At 46.9% G+C, this 14,163-nt stretch overlaps 1 protein-coding gene across 1 annotated transcript in view; it reads left to right on the top strand.

The window, feature by feature from the left end:
• Positions 1–14,163, top strand: part of LOC138503345 (synapse-associated protein 1-like) — a 244,037-nt gene that overhangs the window by 95,783 nt on the left and 134,091 nt on the right. The window contains exons 3-5 of the mRNA XM_069622979.1: positions 3,435–3,501; positions 12,156–12,229; positions 13,059–13,198. Coding sequence (XP_069479080.1) covers positions 3,435–3,501; positions 12,156–12,229; positions 13,059–13,198 — 281 coding nt within the window. The remainder of the gene's footprint in view (positions 1–3,434; positions 3,502–12,155; positions 12,230–13,058; positions 13,199–14,163) is intronic.

Here is a 14,163-nt window from a genome sequence, read left to right as displayed (position 1 = left end):
GTACAGACCAATGTATCTAATACAGGAATAGTTGCAGTCTTAAGTCAACCGGATGAGCAAGGCAGCAAACACCCAATTTGCATTATCCGTAGACAACTGAAGGACCGAGAAACAAGGTCGCCAACCACAGAGCGCAAGTGTTTTGCTATTGTGTGGTCTCTGAAGAAATTTAGGCCATACTTGTACGGTTCTACTTTCCTTATTCAGACTGACCACCAACCCTTGAAATGGTTAATGCAAATGAAGGGGGAAAATCCCAAACTGCTCAGGTGTTCTATCAGCCTCCAAGGGCTTGATTTTACGATTGAGCATAGGTCAGGTAGCAATCATCAAAATGTTGATGGTCGCTCCAGGAAGTATGAACGACTGGAACAAGAGATTCATCCTGTCCCTTAGTCTGGGGGGCGAGTGTTGAGAAGAATTTTCAGTTTCTGTGCTAATACCCTTTAACCTTAGAGACCCCAAGCACTTTTGCTGGACTCTGGACATTTTTGAATTGTATCTCCTGAGTGAGTGGCCCTTTTCACCACTCCCTCTTTCTTTTTCTCTGACTTAGATCTTTAATTCTTACTGTTCAATTGAGCCTGGTAATTTTCATAGGCATCTGCTTTTTGCATAGTGACATACAGCAACCTCTGTGCAGTGCCACTGAGAAGTCCCTTGGATGTCTCTTAATGGTCAAATACCTTTTCCTTTGTGAACTACAGTTCCCAAGAATAGTGAGATAACTTTTTATCTTACTTACCTCCTTTCTCTTTTGTGGGTCCAGCACACACCACCCAATGTGGAGTGCTAGGGGGTTACATAGTAACTCCTTATCCCACTTCTCATGTATCCTTTTGTTACATTGACTGACTTAAATGGCTGGTGGCAGTGGTTACCTCCTACTATCCTTTTGTGCAGGGTACTAGCAGGCTGATTTCTCAGCTGCAGTACAGCACCCATTGGTGACAATTTTTCCAAAATGGCCCGTTCTTCTTTTTTTTTTTTTTCCTGCATTTTTCATTTGTCAGTTCCTTCTGGGCTTTTACTTCATCGTTTAGACTAGGTTTGAGTCCTCTGTGCGTTTTACCTTTGGCAGGCCTCAGCCCTGAAGCCTGCCCAGGCTCCAGTGTGTCTGGGGAGGCAGGAAGTGAGGGAGGAGCCAGAAACCTCGCTGCCCTTTGTCTATAGGAATACCTTGCTGAAACCAGTTCTTACTGGGTGGCTGGCTTTCCCAGAGGACAGCCAACCCCGAGGTGATTGACAGCTGTGTGCCTGTGAATTAATGAAATTCCTCATAAAAGGTGAGGATTTTGGGACTACAGACAGTCGACCATTGGAACAAGGCTTCCAATGAAGAGAGCGAGCAGAGATGCCAACAGCACCTCCAGGACCGCAAAAGCACCGGTGAAGCCTTGCAGCTGTGCTGACCCAATTTTTACATCGACTGGGAAGACCCGCCAAGGACGACTACCTCCCTTATGCCGGTGGGAACAACTACCCTCAAGACCTGTTTAATTTTGGCCGAACCCCTGACTTGCTGCCACCTTCCTGGGCTGCAATATCCCAATACCTGCGGTACCTGGTCCATCGTCGAGTGCATCGTCTTCTGAAGAACAAATCCGGCTGAAACTTCGCAGGAATTGGTGGGGTCCTACAGAAGCAGGAATTCTTCCTCAAACATCCCCTCACCAGAGTTCAGGACTGAGTGATAGAGGAAATTCCAACCAGGGATGTTGGTTTTTTCTTGGTGTTGAGTAAAAGGCGTCAAAACCACAAAGTGCCGCTGAAGTGAGTGGAATCCGTTGCTGCCGAGTTCCTCTCCCGAATGCTGCCGCAGAAGCCCGCCAAGGGTGCCCCATTTTGTCACCACAAACAAGGAGCAGGAATCGGGGTCTGCATCACTGCACCAGGAAGGAAACCAGCTGGAAAATCTTCATTTCTAAGGTACTGTATGGCTTGGGGTTTAACTAACTACCTTGTGTCATTTTTGGTTCTTCCTGGCTTGGGAAGTGCTGTTTTCACCCATCTAGAGTTGACCTCAACTCACTTGCAGCTTGTGCATCCTCAGGTAGGCTCCTCTTGAGCTCCTCCTGTGATTCTTAAAGTACTACTGACTGTTTGGTGAACATTTTCTACGAACAACTGCATCAGAACTAGAACTATCTACTTGCCTTTGGTTATCCTGGTTTCCTAAAGGCTCCTCTTCTCAACCCTATTGGCTTTGGCAGTGCTGGTTCCTCCATATGTTTTAAATTGTGCAACACTTTGTTATGCTAGGAAACGACTACATACATCCCTCTGGGAGAAAAGACTATTGTAACAGTTGCTAAAGTGTGTTTTATCTAACTCTTAAAACGTTCCCTCCCAAACTCAATGTGTAAAGGTGAAACATATATAAGTGACTGACTTGATTGATGTCACTCCATGTGCTGGAACTGTGTAGCATAGAAAGAAAATACTCACCTGCATTATTGATTCTTATATTCATTTAAATCCATCTTCCATTGAATGTTATTGTTAGTTTCTGCCTTTTTAGTTTGATTTATTTGCCTTGTGTATATATACATATTTTTATATATCTCCAAGTGTGTAAGTGTTTACTCAGATCCTTATGTTTACTGATTTCAGTGTACTGCTCTACATCTCACATTACCCCGCCCAAGATAAGCCTGCCTGCTCGGCCACTCTACCGACTTGTGTAGTACAGGCCTATGTTAAGAGTTGAGTCCCTAATACCAATTGATAAGTCTTATCGAGTAATGTACCTAAGATATATAATGAGGTTGCACTATATAAGACCCTATGACGTAATATAAAAAGTGCAGTAAGCACTGGGTTCAGGGACTGGCAGAATGAGCAGCTTAGTGGACCATGATCTGTATCAAGAGTGTTGGGCAAAGGGGCAGTGCCAGTAGTGTGTGGCACCAGAGATGGACCATTTGAGGAGCCAGGGGCCCAAGAGTGGATTCATGAGCATGGTGTGTGTCCTGTAGGTAGGCATTGTGACGAGTTTGAGGATACATGGTTCTGATCCACCTTATAAAACTCTATCAATGCCAAATGCTAGAGCCTGTTCATGTTGTCATCTCCATCCTAGTAAAAGGATACAAAAGAGTTAACTTTGAGGCACACACAAAAATTAGATTATTGTTGCTCTGCATCAAATCCAAATGCAAACAATAAACAGCCCACACACATCCACCCCCAAAATGTACAATTCTTTTTTAGTAAGGGGACAATGGGACATTCTATCTGGTTAAGATGAACCCAAGTGCTTGAAATCAAGGCACTTTCAAAGTTCCAAACTTCCCTTCTAAAAGTGAGATCAGAGTGCCACATGAGACTAATTTGGTGAAAGGGTGGTGGGGGGGATGGATTATGTCCTGCTTGGCTGTTAAATGTTTGTGTGAAGATGCTGTCTATACTGAGAGGCTTATGCTCTTTTGTAGACCATACTGGGAGACTTCAAGAAAGAGCAGGATAAGTTTGTGAGGGAAAAGAAGTCCAAGAAAGCAGGTAAGTGACTGGAGAAGATGTAGAATTCCCTGTCATGCATTACCTATTGATGCTGAGTTACATGTAGTGCATGCGCGAGCAATGTGACAAATGGCAACTTTTGCTGCTTAAGCATTCACAACTCTATTGTGCCTCAATACAGATGTGTAGTATCCTCTGCTATTCCAGCTTAAAAAAAAAAAAACTACACACTGCCTGCCATACAGTCAACTTTCAGAGTACTGAGACATATGGTATGTTTTGGTAAAGCACCATAATCTGGCCTTAGCCCACAACTCATGATGTTTTCATAACCATAGAAAAACAGGAATTGGTTTTTATGATGCTTGATTGAAATACTTCCAGTGCAAGTGGTTATGCAGCAGCATCATCAGAAAGAAATGGGCGCTGCTTCTCACTGTATACAGCTGCTTACAGACTCTGTAGAACACAGGTCTGCAACCTTTATCTCTCCAATGCTCTCGACTACAAGTCCCACTGGTTCTAGACGCAGTGTCCCACATTTTTAAGCAGGAATATTTTACTCCCTGTTTTTTAAAGTTGGGAGTAAAATGATTTTTTAGGGAGTAAAACAATTCCCAGTGGGAGTATTTTATTAGCGGGTAAAAATGTTTCACCCGGAAAACAGATTTTTGTGTGGGGAGAATAATTATTCCTTGCATCTAGTCATTCATACACAGCTTTGTCAAACCTGGTTCATCCCTGTTCCTCTAAAACCATCAAGGACCACATTGACACCCTTGCACCGGTCCTTGCTGATTTTTGCAACCATTCCTTTGCCTCAGGATTCTTCCACTCCCCTCCGAAGCACTCCCTTGTGCATCCTCTTCTCAGGAAACCCACAGCTGATCCTCCTTGTCCAGCTAACTATCGGCCAATTTCCATTACTCCCTTTCTGGGCAAACTCCTGGAAAAGTTGTCCATCTCTCAACTTAACCTTCATTCCAATTCTGTTGGCTGTCACCACCAGTCTGGCTTCAGAGCTGCCAGAAGCACAGAAACTGCTCTACTGAACATCTGTGAAGATCTGCTCTCCAACCTTGACTCTAACATTCCCTCCATCCTCATCCTCCTCGATCTCTCTTCTGCCTTCGACGCGGTCAACCATACCATCCTGCTCAACCGTCTCTGTGATAACCTGGGTATCACTGATCAGGCAATGGCCTGGCTGACCTCTTTCCTCTCTGATCGACCCTCCCAGGTCCAACTTGGGTCCTTCCTATCATCTTCCTCTCTACCTGTGGTGTTTCCCAGGGGACTAACCTCTCGCCCTGGCTTTTCGACCAATACCTGGCAACTCTCGCCCACTGCCATTTTATGCTCAAATTTCCAGTGCTTCGCTGACGACACTCAACTTATTTTCAGGCTGCCCTCGGCCACCTCCTCTCCCTCTCATCTCTCCCTCCCAACCCACCAACTGCTTCCCATTGGTGAACACCATGCTGTTGGCTGGGGGTCTAGCAACCCGCTCGCCGCCTCCTGCTTCATTTAACACCGAAGAAGCAGGTGAGTGCAGCCGTCCCCATTGTGCCCCCAATTGCCCACTTTAAAAAGTGCTCTCAGGCATTGTGCGCCCTGTAATTGCTGGCGACCATTTCCTGGTCTCCCCTCTCCTTCCCGCCTCCCAACCTGCCCACCGCTTCCCATTGGTGAACACCATGCTGTTGGCTGGGGTCTAGCAACCCGCTCGCCACCACCTGCCCTCCACCAGCCTCCTGAGTCCACCCCGCCCTGCAATTGGTGCTATAGACAGTCTTAACCAACCTTCCTTGGGCAGCCCTCTGCCCGGCAGCCCCTGCAGCTAAGGGCCTCGAGGCAAAGGGCGGCTCCAAGATGTGTCTGCAGGTGTCCACAGGGGAAGCCAAGGAAGCCAGCAGACACCAACAAAACTGTGAGTGTGGCATGGGTGGGGTGTAGAGCAATTACTCTAGTCCAGAAAGCCCCTGTCACTCTACCTTACCTTCAATAGCGTAGACTGCCATAGACTTAAACAATACATACTTAGGAAGACTTGTGACCACTGTAAATGGATTGTAAATGTTGCCTTGTGATGCATATGAACTTTTTTAGCTAGTACCACACATGTAGGGAACTGAACTTAAGCTTGCATCACATCTAGATAGAAATGTTATTCTTAACATGCTGTCGGGTTGCTTGATTGTCGTGAAGAGTATTGAACCTCCGGCCCCAAGTACCACAGAGAGAGAATACACGATTACTCCCTATGCGATCATTGAGGCCACAGGTGGGTAGTTCTTGAAGCTCGGATCCACGGAAAATGTTGAAACCCAAGGCAGCTGTAAAGGAAAACCTTTATTAGCAATCAACTGAGCACAGTACAAGCAAACAAGCAGAATAAAGAATAGGGCTAACCTAAACTGATGGGTGAGGAAACCCAGAACCTATGATGGTTGGTAATTCCGTGGAGGGGCACGTGAGCTGGTTTCCCCGATGACAGTAGGGAGAAGAACTGTAGGCTGGGTTAAAACCCAACTTGCCCCCCTGTAACTTGATGAAACAAAAGGACCAAAATCCAAAGTACTTGATAACGTAATGCAGTGAAGAGGAAAAATGCCAAGTCCAATTCAGGGTAATCCAAGACCGTCCAAAAGGCGTTCCAAGTTCGAGATGATCCAGCAAACAGAGCCAAAGACGTGAGCAAAGCAAATCTGAAAACAGTCCAAGAGTCAAGAGCCGTGAAACACAAGATATCCAAATGCCGTACAGAATCCTCCAAAGAACAGCTGTGAAGCCCGGACGTGCGGAAGTTCAGTGCTTAAATAGCGGAGGCTTCCGCGTCACCTGATCCGCGAGTGAGACGGATGAACGCGTCACGTGACCCGCAGACGCGACACGTGAGCGTTGTTTTGATCTCAATGGTCTCCATGATCGCGGAATTGACTTTCTGCGGGCAGCGTCCTGTAGCCGGCGCCTGCGAGCTCCCTCTTGCAGATGCCAGTGAAGGAACGGGGAACCCTTGAGTCTGCATATGTGGCCCTTGGGGTAAACCCGCTCACGTGACACCCGTCCACTGTGAGGGACATGGAGTGGAAACCTGAGTGGGGTAACTGGTGTATTGTGAATGTTGCCTGTCCTAGATAGAGTGCGAGTATTGTCTGACCTAGATGATTGTGAAGAAGGGGACAGCGTGACACATGCACCACACTTAGAATTCTGAACTTTAGCTTGCACCGCATCTAGATAGAAATGTGAATGTCAGCATGACCGCACCTAGATGGAATCCCTAATCCCTAACCAACCAACTAACAATTCCATCCCTCTGCATACACCTCTCAAACTCTAATCAAACACAACCACAAGCCTAAAACGCAGCAATCCGCACAAACTTCACAACAATGCAACAACAAAACTAACCACACATAGACTTGCACAACAGCACACGACGACTATGGATCGTAAAACACCCCAAGCCCAGCCAACGGACCCACCGGGCTGATGCTGCCAACAGCACATCACTGCTCTCGTGCACTTTTCCAGCTTATCCCCACATACCCACCCCTCTCCTCCCCTTTTTCAGAGCCGCCAGAGCGCCAGGGGACCACTTCGGTGGTGATAGTGCACGGTACAAATGTCCTTTAACATTACCTAACTGCCATTCAAGATTGGTGTGCCACCAGTGATCTTTGTCTGTATTCCAGCAAGACAGAGATCCTCCTCATCGGCACACCTTCACCATCCTTTCCCCTCACTCTCTGGCCGGTTTCCCTTGGCCCTCCTCCTACCCCCACCAGCGAGCCTAAGAACCTCTGGGTCATCTTTGACTCCACACTTTCCTTCTCCGCCCACATCTCTGAGGTCTCTAAAAAGTAAAACTTCCTACTGCACCTCCTCAGAGGTACTCTGCCTTTCCTCTCCTTCATCCAGAAGCTCATGGTCTCCCAAGGTCTTGTTCTCTCTATTGTAACAGCCTCTTTCTAAATCTACCTGCCTGTACTCTACGGCCTCTGCAACTAATCCAGAACAGGACTGCAAGACTTGTCCTTGGCCTCAAGTCCTGGGATCGTATCTCTCCAGCTCTGAAATCTCTCCATTGGCTCCCAGTGGATGCAATGATTAAATTCAAAACCCTCTGCATTGTCCACAAGGCTTTCTGGGGCCTGGGTCCAAAATACCTTCAGTTATCCCTCCGCAAATACCTCCCCTCTCGAGCTCTTCGTTCCTCTACCTCTACCTCCCTCAGGGTCAGTTGAAACGAGCTGGGGGTAGATCTGTTTTCGACTGGGGCCTCCCTCTGGAACAGCCTCCCTGTCACTCTAAAACTTGAGGAGAATCATCTCCAGTTCTGGAAACGCCTCAAGACCTTCCTCTTTTCTTCTGCCTTAGCTCCACCTCTCCCCTGCTGATCTATTCTCTCTTGGCACCGTGCACCTGGCCAATCTCTGTCCTCCGGGCCCAGGTACCTGCTCACTCTGCCACCCTGCCTCCGGCCCACCACTTGCACTGGAGTCTGTATCTGTACCCATACAGTTCCCCTTCCCCCTTTTCTTCCTGCACTTATCAGACCTACCCTGTCTGCTGCCTTAAACCAAGCACTTGCAAATTGCTGGCTGCACTACCACTGTTTGTTTCCTTTATTATATATTTCTTATTATGTATCTGTTTCTCCTTTGCTTTGCACTTTCCACTTCTCCCCCCTTCCATGCACTTTGCCCTCCCCCCCCATGCACTTGCGCGTTCTCAATGTCACTGGGCCTAGTAAGATCGTTGTTTTGTTCTCCCCTGTTCCCCTCCTTTGCCTTGTCGCGCTCTGAAACATTGTGTATGAGCGCAATAGGAATAAAATATCAATATCAATTAAAGATCAATTGCACAGCTTGCCAACGGGCAGAAACAGGATTGCCATGCACAAATGCTTGTTTCCAAACCCAAAGTTCTCGGCTCTTTCACCACAGAGACGCCAACGGGTACGCCAATCCTTTCGACGGAATACTCTGGGCCGGCCGCCCTCCCCACAACCATCTAGGCGTCATGCGTCTGGGCACTCAAATCACAAGGGCGTCAGCACCAAACCTCATAAGAGTGCGTCGAGGCCTAATGTTTCGATGGTGCCGTAAACTGCGACTAGGCCGCTAGGCCCGTCAAAATCTCTCCCTGACAAGCCGGAGATCCGCGAGAGTCTCGCGAACATCATCTTGGCGGCAAATGGACCTAAGAACACGTCAAAAGACACATCAAGATGCCGAGAGGGTCAGGAAGAATATTCTGATGGGGTTGGGAACTCTCTGTTGGCAGTTCATCTAGCCAGAGAGCAAAACACAGCGGCGGACGCTGTGAGCAGGCAGAACACAGTCTCCCACGAATGGGAACTAGCTCCGGAAGTCCTTCAAGAGATCTTCGCCCTTTGGGGAACCCCTCAAGTGGATCTGTTTGTGACCAGGGTCAACCAGAAGTGCGAACTGTAAGGGGTGTTTCCTCCGAGAGGAGCTCTAGGAGACGCGTTCGTGGTGGACTGGGATTTTCCGCTTCTGTAAGTGTTTCCTCCAGTCCCCGTGATCCCTCAAGTAATCGGGAGGCTAAGAAGGTTCAGCAAAGCCATGATCCTAATTGCCCCCGATTGGGCCAGGAAACGTGGTACCCGGACCTTCTGGACATGTCCATCTGCCCTCCAATATGTCTTCCACAAAGAGAGGACCTGCTCTCACGAGAGAAAGGTCGAGTTCTCCACCCAGAGGTCAAAACACTCAACCTTCATGCATGGCTTCTGAGAGGCTGAGATACAAGGATTGGGACCTTCCGGATGACGTTATGGAGATTTTGCTTTCGGCCAGAAGGCCAGCAACTAAATCTCTGTACTGGTGTCGTTGAAACAAGTTCAGTAACTGGTGCAGAGATAAGAATGTGGACCCTTTTCAGTGTAATATTCCCACAATATTTTCTTTTCTGCTATACTTGGCCAATCTGGAGCTCCAGGTTGGCACGATAAAGGGTTATTTAGCAGCGCTATTCATTTTTAAGTGCTCCTCAGAGGAAAAATCTTACTTCAAAATACCTTTTGATTACACATGCTTAAAAGGTCTTAATAATATGTTTCCTCCAATACCTTTTCAAGTACCTGTGTGGGATTTAAACTTAGAATTTAAAGTTCCTCACATGCATCCTGTTTGAGCCTTTACATTGTTGTCCGTTAAGGCTCCGTACTTTAAAAACCATACTTCTAGTGGCAATTAGATCAGCCCACAGGGTAAGTGAGTTGCAGGCACTTTCTAGCGGGCCTCCTCACACCGTCTTTTACAAAGATAAAGTTGTTCTTAGGGTCAAACCCTCTTTTTTGCCTAAAATTCTCTCAGATTTTCACCTGTCACAAAAAAATAACACTGCCTGCTTTTTACCCTCCCCCTCACGCAAGTAAGGAGGAGGAAAGGCTGCATAGATTAGACCCTAGCGGGGCTCTTAGTTTCTATATTTCAAGACTGGCAAGATTATGTCAGTGTGACCAACTCTTTGTGAGATACACTGGCTGTAAATTGGGGCTGGCAGTGACTAAGCAAACATTGTCTAGATGGATAATTTTGGCCACAACTGAAAGTTATAGATTGGCTGGGAAAGATCCTCCAGCTGGGATGAGGGCTCATTCAACCAGTGGCATGGCCACTTCAACAGCACTTCAAAGGGGTGTCCCAGTGCAAGATATTTGCGCAGCTTCCATGCACACATTTATAAAACACTATGCCCTAGTCTCGACTTCTTCACAGGGAGGTCTCTTTGCTAAATCAGTACTTAATTCTGTACTTGATTGATATCTCTGGACTCCCTCCTCCAATACAAAACTGCTTTGGGAGTCTATCAAAGATGAGGAATAGGTGGGAAGACACAATTCATTCGAAGAACAACTTACTTGCCAACTGTAACGTTCTTTCGATTGGATGTTCCTCCCACGTATTCCTCATCGACCCTCCCAACCTACCCCACAGTACAGTTTACGTGGTTTACACTCAAAAGTTCCTTAAGGCTTGGGTCAAAAGAGGCATGCCTTTACCTACAATCCATTGGCTACAATATACGAAAAAACAGAACTGAGGCCAACGGGCGCGGCTCGAGGCAGTTATACAGCGGATGACGTTGGCGCTCGACGGATGTCGCCGAGGGACATCGACGCCGCAGCCTCGAGTGGAGCGCCTTCTGGTGCAGAGAATTTCTTTTACGAAGCAGCAAAGCTGAAGGTAAGGCTATATCTAAGATGAGGAATACGTGGGAGGAACATCCAATCGAAAGAACGTTACATTTGGTAAGTAACTTGTTTTTCTAGCAGAATGGTGACCTGACTGTGCATTCCCGTGGCTGGTTTGATAGCCTGCGTGTAATATTAAAGCAATATGCCCCGAGCGGCGTAGGCATTATCGACTCAGGTAATGCCCCGGGGCAAATGGTTCCTTAACGAAGGCCCTGGGGCATTACCAGAGTCGGTAATGCCCCCGCCGCGAGGGGCATATAGTTACTAGTACCCCGGCCTGCAAAAACTATGTGACCGAGGCACTAAAAGCTTTTTCTTTGGCCTGAAATGCTGCAGCATTTCGGGGAAAGAAAAAAATACAAAGAAAATGGCTGCCGGTAAAGGGAAACTGAGTCCGTTTTCCCTTTCCATGGTGGCCATCGGGAGCGGACATGCTGGAAACAGAAGCGTTTCCAGCGCGTCCGCTCCCGAAAAAAAAAGAAGGTAAGTGTGGTTGGAGGGCGGAAGGGAGGGGAAGGGGTAAAAAAAAAAAAAGTACCTGGGTCCCCGGCGGGGGATGATGGAAGCCTCCAGCCGTGTGGAGGCTCGGAGCAGGCATGGACCGGCTCGAGTCTCCACACGGCAGGAGGCTGCCATCGTCCCCGCCGGAAACCAAGGCATAGAAGGTAAGTCGGGTGGGGAGGACCAGGAGGTGGGAGGAGGGAGGAAAGGGGAGGGAAAAAAAAAGCCTTACCTCTGTCCCCGGCAGGAGGCAAAGGTAGCCTCTCAGCCGTGGGGAGGCTCGGAGCGGGGATGGCCCCGCTTTGAGCATCCTCATTGGCTGAGGGGCTGCCAGGTCCCCCCCCCCGCCGGGGACAAAGGCCGTGGAATCCCAACAGAGGGATTCCCGGCCTGGTAATGACTCGGCGAGGGCCACTCCGAATGGCTCCCAGTCACTCCACATGAGGTGGTGTGTGCTGGTTTCACATATAAAATGTAAAGGGAATGGAAATCCTTCTCTACCATTGGGAACAGTAGTTCAGCCAAGGTAAATAAAAAAAAAAAATAATAATAATAAGGGGAAGCACAAGGTGCGGCCCAGCAACACTGCCCATAATGCGCTGTGTGCTGCCATAGGAAAATGCATAAAGCCCAAACATACACTATGGAGGGACATAAAAAGGTCACCCATAAAAAGAGTAAAATGCAGTGTGAGAGGGGAAAAAGATTCCCACTCACCCAGTACCATTTAAAAATCACCAAGTCCAGCGGAATGTTTTGGGGTTTTCGCAGGTGAGGAAGATTTAGGTCATAAATGAAAATCTTCCCCCAACACATTATATTGCAAAGGACATTTTGTGTCTTCAGGGGGAGAGGGTATGGAGCTGACCATGATCACGTTTCTGTCATTGTAAAGGGCTCATTCTGGGGTGTATTTCAATAGGTTCATGTTAATAAGGATTTGTATTCCTTTCCATCTCAGACAGGACGGAAGCCCCATGGGTCGGCTACTGCGAGGAGGAACTGATGAAGCAGCAGATTCTCGCTCTGTCGTCGGTAGGTTCAGAAACCAGTTGATGCCTGCACTTGCTTCTGCCATATTGGCCATGACAAGGGAGCACAATAGAATGCAAACAATTTTTGCCACTTAGAACATTGAGATGGATGGGTATTTTATGTGTGCTTGTTTGGCACCTCCGGTGTCTCTGGTGATGGTCACCAGAGACATATAAGGGTATGGTTGAATCTCCTCTTTATGACTTCCCCCATGGATAGTCGGGCAATAAGACCAAGCATGTCTATTTTAATGTTTGTGTGTTGATCCTCATTCCATGGTAAGTGTGGAGAAGATGAGCATGAGGAAAGAGTTTGAGGAGTCTGGAGCACAAGGGCAAACCATGTGAGGCTCGCAAGTACATGGTAGCAACTGTTTTTATTTATTTAAAACATTTTTTTTTTTGTTGCTAAAACGGCACGTCGTTCCTGTTTTGTATATTTGATATATGGTCCATTATTTGTATTTATTTTGTTTATATAGCGCTTTACTCCAAAACGCTGAACATTTTAACAACTTGATACATAAAACATTATAACAGTAGAAGCAAATTACAATTATGAATCAGTCAACAAAACAGTAAGAAGAGCAATTAAACTGAAGGGAAGAGGGAGAGTAGTGCAGTAGAACTGAAAGGGAGAGGGAAGGGTGGGGAGGAGAAGGAGGAGGGAAACGGAAGGGGAAAGGGTTGAGAGTGGGGTGGAGGGAAAGGGGAAGGGGAACTTATATTTGTTAACTTATATATTAAGTGCACAAATATTAACGGTGGCCTTTGAGGCGTGCTAATTTCCAGGTTGTTCATCTGTTTGTGACTGTACTTCTGTGTCCCAGGACCGAAGGAACCTGCTGCGGGATCCTCCTTCTGGTGTCCATTTCTCCTTCGATTTTGAGAAGACCACTCCTGTGGCCATGGTGATGCTCCGGGAAGACCCTGCCCTGAACAGAATGCGCTACGAGCTTGTCCCTAAAAAGTGAGTTGGATATGAGGTTTATGTAGTGGAAAACGAGTGTGCTTGGAATAGAAGGGGGGTAACAGGTGAGGGTAAAGTGTTAAGCGCTGTGCATTGTGTGCAGGGGTGGCAATGTGGACTGCTGTGGTTCTAGTGTGAATTAAAAGCTTTTTGAAAGTGAACAAGTGGTAAATGATTTCACTCTTCTGTTTTCTGAAGAGAGAAAAGGTGTAGCTGGGCACCAAAGTAATGTTTTGCAAAGCACAATTCGCTTAGATGTTCAAGTAGATGAATCATGTCCTCTTGAGGTGCCTGTGGTGTATGATTATGGTAGTAATCTATTGCAATGATTTTGCTACAGAAGCTGATGGATAGGAGGCCGCTAATGTAACTTACAGACTCTGAAAAGTCATAAATAATTCATTAACTAATACACAATAACTGATGATGGAATCCCACCCAACTAAAAAGAGCAATTCAGCAAACAAAATGAAAAATTGGCGTTTCAGTCAGAAACTTGCATCCCCTGAAACAGTGTTTGTAACCCCGAATGGAAAAGCTAGCCACCCAACTCTGAAGGAGAACTGAGACAATTAAAGCATTCTACACAAAGCCCATCATGGAATCGCCCAATGCAATAGCAAAGCTGTTCAAATTATAATCTGATCTAACCAACCTGAAAATCCTAACTAACAACCCCATCTGGTCCAAATTGTCTCGGTGAGAATCTGCCGGATCTAAGAATTGTTATGAAGGCTTCTGCCAGATATTGAGGATGTGTTAGATGGTTGCCTGGGGCATGGCTTCTTCCTGCTGAATATCTACATGTAACCCCAAAAAAATACAAACCATTGATAAAATACTCCTGTTCACAAATTACAGAAACATTTTTGATGGCCTGAATAATGGTTTGATTAAATAAAGATACTGACCAGCACAGCTCCATAACAAAAACAAATGACAGGAAGCGTTTTACTGAACACTGC

The sequence above is a fragment of the Ambystoma mexicanum genome, chromosome 11 (genome assembly GCF_040938575.1).
Source record: "Ambystoma mexicanum isolate Mex_15411 chromosome 11, UKY_AmexF1_1, whole genome shotgun sequence".
In the NCBI taxonomy this organism is placed as follows: Eukaryota; Metazoa; Chordata; class Amphibia; order Caudata; family Ambystomatidae; genus Ambystoma; species Ambystoma mexicanum.
This window is presented reverse-complemented; position numbering and strand designations above follow the sequence as displayed.